The following is a 7,499-nucleotide window of genomic DNA, read 5'->3' on the forward strand; positions in this document are numbered from 1 at the left end:
TTCACGAGAACATAATTTATGGGAAGAAGTGGGTGAGGGAAGGGGCATGGAAGGAGCAAAGTGGGCGCTCTGCTCATTCTAGTGTCTCTTTTTCTTTCACTTTTTGACAATGTCATCCGCCAATATTTATGATCTGCAAATAGATATATTGATATGTTGGAGGTGAGAAAACCATCGTTTTTCCACGCAAACGCCATTTTTATACATCGTTACAGTTTCGGCCTTTTTAATTGGAACATTCACAACCAATTAACAATATTATAATTTGACAGGGACCGGAATTTAATTATTTAGTTGAAAGATTGAGTTAGAAATTCCACAAGTTGAGTTAAAATATAAATATAATCTTTAGCTGTTGTTATTTTGTTGAAATTAACTTTGATAAAAGCACAATTCTTTTTCCTCGTCCTTCTCCCAATTTCCTCCGACCTCTCCCTCGATCCTTTCACTTTTCCTTTCCATATTTTTGTCTGTACGTACTCGTCAATAACAACTCCCAATTATACTACTTTTGATGTTATGAATAAGAACTAGTTGACTAATTTGAGAAGATTAAGAAAAAAAAATTAAATTAGTTATTTGTAATAAATAAATATTGTCTTTCTTAAAATATATTTATTAATCAACTATATTGGCTAGAACTACTATTATTAGAAAAACTATATTTAAAAAAATGTATAAGTTTTGGAGTCTTATATTTAAAATAAAAATAAAAATTAAATAAAATTTTATATTAAGAAGCGAAAGCAGTATATATATTTTTACCGATTGTTCGAAAGATAAAGTGGCTCAAATTTTTACAGTATGATTCGCTTGAAGTTTTGGACGGATTGGGAGCGGTCTCCATCAGTTTTTGCTTGAAGTGTGGATGGCGTTTCTTACGCCGGGGGATTTAGAACGAATCAACGATGGCGTTTCATAATATACAGTAGAGGGAAACTAAAATGATAAACCACCAAATTAAATCTCTTTTTAAGTTTGAATAAAATGATACTTGATGACTTTGCGAGATATACTACGTCCGATCTTTAATATAAAAGTTAATTTGACTTTTGATTTGGTATTAAATATAAGCCTAATTTATTTTGTTTCTCATATTTCTCTATTTTTTTTAAACTAGTCTTTTTATCAAATGATAGTTCTAGTTAATATACATGAATAGTAAGGATTTTTTTGGAGAAGATAATATTTAATTATTACAAATAACTAACCCAATAAATTTTCTTAATCTACTCAAATTACTCAACTAACTCTTATATTAAAGATTACAGATAATAATTATGATATATTTCATGTTTTTAAGGAAAACACAGCTGGCTCTGAAGCTGAGAACACAGGCAATAAAGTTTGTCGCAGGGCGAAACCTCCCGAGCTATAATCGGAGAATGTGGAATCATACCTTCTGAAACCCAATGCTCAACTTGGAAGTACTATATGGAAGACTTAACTAGAAGGTGTAAACAGTGCAACTTACGGAGGTACTAATTATAAATTAACGAATACGATCTTCTATTATTTCAATTCTCTTCACAATTATCTCTCTCTTTCACGAAAGATGGTATTTTAACAACAATTTATTATTTTCATTTCTCAATTCTTGAGGTGATGAACAGGTGAGATTTTGTTATTTTTATCCCTAACTTTCTTTTTTCCTATTAAAATAAAAGGCCCCATCCTTAAAATTGACGCCTAGTTGATTTGATTGTGGGGATGCTAGTCAAAGTCGTGCGGGAAGGGCGGAAGGCTCATGGAAAGAAGAATAGGGACCCGTCCCAAAAAACACGCATTAAAGACAAAGCTCTCCCATATTTTTACACCTTTTCTTCCCATTCACATTCATTTTTTTTCCCCAAAGAAAAGCTGCAGCACTTGTAAGCACATGGGAAAACTTGGCCGCTTATCTCAAATTTTCTTAAAGACGCAACATGCACACCCCACTACTTTCAGTTAGAAATATTGTATACTTTGTATCAGAGACAATTTAGTAACCAACAGGATTGGGTTTCAGCAGTGGAACAGAAAGGGCTAGTCTTCCACAACATGGTGAGTTAAGGTTTGAATCATTGTTAGGAGAGGTGGCCATATTTAATACTCGACAGTATCTCAAATAAAATTATTTCTAATAAAAATATACCTACGCCTAAAAAAACAGAAATGTACAATGCAGACAAAATATAACCTAGCTCTAGACATACACTTGGGTTCTCTTCTATAGCATAATGGTTCAGGCAATATGATACTCCCTCCGTCCTGTGAACAAATAAGTTATAAATGATTAAATTACATTAATAAAAAATTAATTGAAATTGGTTAATTTTTTTGGCTGAATAATTTAAATTGGTTAATTAAAGACAATAAAAATGCAGGAGATGTGTTTTCTCAGGAAAACAATAATACCTTATTCATGAGGGTGAGTAAGAAAGACAATGAGCATTAAAAAAAACAGAGAGAATGTAATTAATTGCAGATAAAAATTTAAAAATATGTTAAATTTTTAGATAAGTACAAACAGTGACTTATAAAAAAGGACCCTATCCCAAAAATTGTAACTACTACACACACATATATATGATTGTTGGGTCTAGGGACTGCAGTGATACTAAAAAGAATTAGATAACTACGTAAAAATATTCAAATCTTTTAGGAAAAATCTTTTGAAAAGATATTTAAATAACTCAAATTTTTATTTGGATTATTTTTCAAAATTTTAATCAGGTTATATGACTCAAAAAAAGATTTTATAATTTTATAAAATGACTCTAATATCTATTTTATTAGAAATCCATAAAGATAAGGATTTTTAACTATTCTTGTGTCGTGTAAAAGTTTTGAGCAAGACAAATTTAGGGTCTTACCATCATGTGAGAAGAACAAGACGGGACCCATCTCCTGCCTCCCATCATGGGATGCCCATGATGAGCAAGACAAATTTGCTTCTTTTCGCCGGTCAAAAAGTGACGGACTCCATTTTCATTATGATAATTTCACGAGCATCGTGAAAGTAAAGAGCAAAATTATATAAAAACTTAAAATCATTAATTTTATTTTTAGATACATATAATACCCCAAAATTTTGACTTAATTATATTTTAAATCTTTAATTAAACTTTAAATCATCCATAAATAAATAATACTCCTCTGATTTTTAAGATAGGATTTAATTATTAAGTTGATTTTGATCCTAAATATAAGACCTATTTCTCATATTTATCATTTTTTTCTAAATTACACATATGCATACTCCCTCAACCATAATCAAGTAGAAGAGGGAGGGAGATATTAAGAAAGATAATTATGATGTTTTAAGAAAAATATATCATATTTTTTATAATTAATTAACTTACCTAATTTTGTTAATCTAATCAAATTAGTTAAATAGATTTTATATTAAAAAATGAAAGAATAAGAAGTAACAGCGTGAAAGTTTTATGCATAGTTTAGGGAGGTTTGTTGTAAACTTTTAAAAAATCTAAACAACGCAACTTACGGAGGGTACTAATTATAAAAAAAGATGGGGACACATCGCAGGTAACACGCATTAGAGACGAAGCTCTCTCATATTTTCACACGTTGCTTACCATTCACGTTCACTTTTTCAAAGAAAAGCTGCTACACCTGTAAGCACAGCGAGGGAGCTTTGGCTTATTCAATAGAGGGGGCTTTTCATCTGCGTTTTTTTTTTTTGACCAGCTTTTCATCTGCGTATTATGTTTATTTGGAGCATTGGTGTTTTTGGAACAGAGTTTAGTCATAAAATTTGCCTATCTTTTGAAAATCCCAAGTAAGGGTAAATATGAAATTTTGAGATAAAAAACTAAAGAAATGGAAAAGGAGAGAATCTGCACCCTTCATTTCCTCCCTAATTTTTTAAACACATTATTTAGGATAGTCAAAGTTGTACGGACCACATCAAGAGAAGAATTGGAAAGTTCAGGCCTAACGTCAGGTTGACTTGACCGAGGTCGTGTGAGAAGAACAGGGACGAATTTTCCCATCCAATGCCTCCCATCATTCCTACATTACTGACATGCACATGCACACATCATCAAGCAAATCGCGGGCTTTGCTTCTTTTCTACGTTTCACACGCCAGAGGATTACTGGCTGTAAAATGGGAAAATACTGTGTGGAAAAAAAGCTGGTTATGCAAGTCAAAGTGATTACTGGCGTGTCGTGGTGAGGGAAGGAGCATGGAAGGAAGACTGTAGACCCTTTTGGCCTTTTCTCCAAACAAGTTTTCACAATAAGTAGGGCCTTTAGCTCTCTTCCCTTATTGTAGACAAAAAGAGAGGAAAAGAGGAAGAAAAGAGGAAGATAGGAAAGGAACAGAGAGAAATTGTGAGAAACTTGCCAGAAAATTCTAGTTTCAGCCATCTAATAACACTATCAGGAAGGTAGACACCTGAAAGCTTGTATATATTAAGAATTAGAGTTTAGACACTTCACCTCCGGCTGTAAGCCCAGGTCAGTATATCATACATCTACGGCTTTCACTATTTTTCTTTTCCATTTTTTTCCTTTGCAATCTGACCATCTCATATTTCATTTGTTTCCTTTAGCCAAATGAAATTGTCTGGTTTTGTTGTAGTCGTAATATTGCTGGTTCTTCAAATTATTGGCTTAAACATTTATGGCAAGTAACCAAGGAGGATCTTCTTCAAACTCTTCCAACTCCAATTCAACCAAAAGAACTTGGAAGTATGACATCTTCTTGAGTTTTAGAGGTGAAGACACGCGTAAAGGCTTTACTGACCACTTGTACCATGCACTAAAGAGGTGTGGGTTCGAGGTTTTCAGAGATGATGAAGAACTTGAGAGAGGAGAAGTCATTTCCAAAGAACTCATACAAGCAATTGAGGATTCTCTATTTGCAATTGTTGTTCTCTCAGAAAACTATGCCTCTTCTTCATGGTGTTTAGATGAGCTTAAACATATTCTTTACTCAAGAAAAAATTTGTCTCGACTAGTTTTCCCCATATTTTATTATGTAAATCCATCTGATGTAAGGCATCAAAGAGGAAGTTTTGCCAAAGCTTTTGCTAGGCATGAGATGCTTCAAAGGGGCGATGAGGTCATGAAAAGTTGGAGAGATTCTCTCAAGGAGGTTTCAAACTTATCTGGTTGGGATTGCAATAAGAATCAGTAAGTTAATTTCTTATTGGGTAAAATTATGCAAAAAATATTTTATATTTATATAATCATTTTATGGAACATATATTGATCTAGATGCCGTCAAACTATTTGGTTGACATGTATGTGTTCTTAGTTTAAAAATTAAAAAAAAATTAATTATTAAGATGAACATTTTGGTTGTAATACACAATTATACCTTGTATTGGAAGTGTCATCATTCTTTTTATTGTTTATTCAATCGTTCTTTCCATTTCTATTTACCACTATTTAATAAATGAGTTCTCACTGCTAACTTTTGTAGAGAAAAGAATTGTAAAACTTTTTTAATACAATTATTTGATATTGATACTATTAGTTATATTTGAGTATTGTGGAATCAACTTTACAGTACCTGGTCATTTTTTAGTTATGTCGTCATTTATTCTTAAAAATTTTGTAACTATTCCTTTTTTTTTTGGTATTGAAGTTAAAAGTTTTAAATTTTAAATTTGTATTTTGTTAATTTGTAATTTTTTTTTCACATCCACAACTTTTTATCCTTGAACTGAAAAGCTTTAATATCACAATTAAATTAAAGCGCTCATTGAAAAAAAAAAAACAAGAACTGCATGAAATTGTTTCATGTGTTGATAATCCAAAAGGAAAAGAATATTAACAATTGCAGACATTGGAGTAACAAAATATTATACTAACTCTGATCCTAATTATAAGACCTCATTTGTAGGTCTATAATTAAGAAAGAAGGTAGTATAATATTATAGAATAAATCAAATGTTATATTTCACATGGCCATTCATATGTTGTTGTAACTTGTAGGTCTGAAGCAAAACTTATTGAGACAGTGGTTGAGGAGCTATGGAGCAAATTCTGTCCTAGACTCCACCTTATACTGAAGAGCTCATTGGAATTGACAATAAAGTGAAACAACTAGAGCCATTATTGGAGATAGGTTCGGATGGTGTTCGGTTTTGTAGGAATATGGGGCTCAGGGGGTGTTGGGAAGACAACAATTGCTTGGGCTTTTTGAAAAATATCGTAGCCAATTTGATATTAGGTGCTTTCTTCACAATGTCAGGGCAACTTCAGAAAAAGATGGTGGCGAGGTTCATTACAAAGGCAATTGCTTTCACATCTCAAAATAAGAAACATGAAAATTGAAAACTGCTATGAAGGGAAGAAAATAAAATCCAAAACCGTTGTTGCAATAAAAAGGTTTTACTTATCCTGATGATGTTAGCCATACAACCCATCTAGAAAATTTGGCTAATAGCCCAAACTGGTTTGGTGCTGGGAGTAGAGTGATCATAACAACTAGGCATTTAGACTTGTTACATGGAGCGCGTGTAGCATATCAACATGAGGTTGAAACTATGAACCCAAATGAAGCCCTTCAACTCTTTTGTCAGAAAGCATTTGGAGGAAGTGAGCCTCAGGAGGATTTGTTGGAGCTGTCTAAAATTGTTTGTGATTATGTAGGAGGCCTTCCTTTAGCTCTCTCTGTTTTGGGCTCCTTTTTCTGTGGAAGAAGTACTGTGCAATGGGAAGATGCTTTGGATATGTTGAGGAAAGATGCTTTGGGAATGTTGAAGAAAGATCCCGATAAAGATATTTTTGGGATACTTAAAATAAGTTTTGATGCATTATCTGATACAATACAAGCAATATTTTTAGATATTGCTTGCTTCTTCAATGGTTGGAGCAAAAACAAAATAACAAAAATATTGGAAAGTTGTGGTTTTAATGCAAAAATTGGAATAACAATTCTCCAGGAAAAGTCTATGCTAAAGAACTATGGCGATATTTTAGTGATGCATAATTTGGTGGAACAAATGGGTAGGAAGATTGTTGTGGATAAGTCTTTTAATGATGTTGGAAATCGTAGTAGATTGTGGACTAATGAAGACATTGATAAAGTTATGGAAAACAATTTGGTGAGTATCGCTCTTATCTCTTATTGGTTTAAATATATTTTACACCTTATTTTCTTATATTGTAAATTTGATACCATTTTTCTTGTGGCTAATGTTGTTTTTCAGGGTACAAAAGAAATACAAGGTATGGTTTCGTCCACATCTTGGGACGCATTTCAGGATCTTGAACCATTTTCAACATTGCATAATGTTGTTTATCAAGGCACAAAAGAAATAGAAGGTATGGTTTCGTCCACATCTTATGAGGCATTTTGGGATCCTAAAGCATTTTCAACATTGCATAACCTCAGATGTGATGATATCAAGTGATTTTCATCTCCCTAATGGCCTCAAATGTCTTTCTCATGCTTTGAAAGTACTTTATTGGACAAAATATCCTCTAAACACTCTTCCTCTGGAACCCGACTGCGTGAACTTGTTGATCTTAGAATGCATC

The 7,499-nt window shown here is 32.6% G+C and overlaps 1 protein-coding gene across 1 annotated transcript; it reads left to right on the plus strand.

The window, feature by feature from the left end:
* The first annotated feature begins 6,502 nt into the window (after positions 1-6,502).
* On the plus strand, positions 6,503-6,948 carry LOC114717023 (disease resistance-like protein DSC1). The gene is made up of 2 exons (XM_028902102.1): positions 6,503-6,824; positions 6,902-6,948. Exons 1-2 carry the CDS (start codon positions 6,503-6,505, stop codon positions 6,946-6,948), a joined length of 369 nt encoding a protein of 122 aa, XP_028757935.1.
* Positions 6,949-7,499: the final 551 nt, after the last annotated feature.

Source organism: Neltuma alba, unplaced genomic scaffold, assembly GCF_004799145.2.
Source record: "Neltuma alba isolate B1F8T4 unplaced genomic scaffold, ASM479914v2 tig00011705_pilon, whole genome shotgun sequence".
Classification (NCBI taxonomy): Eukaryota; Viridiplantae; Streptophyta; class Magnoliopsida; order Fabales; family Fabaceae; genus Neltuma; species Neltuma alba.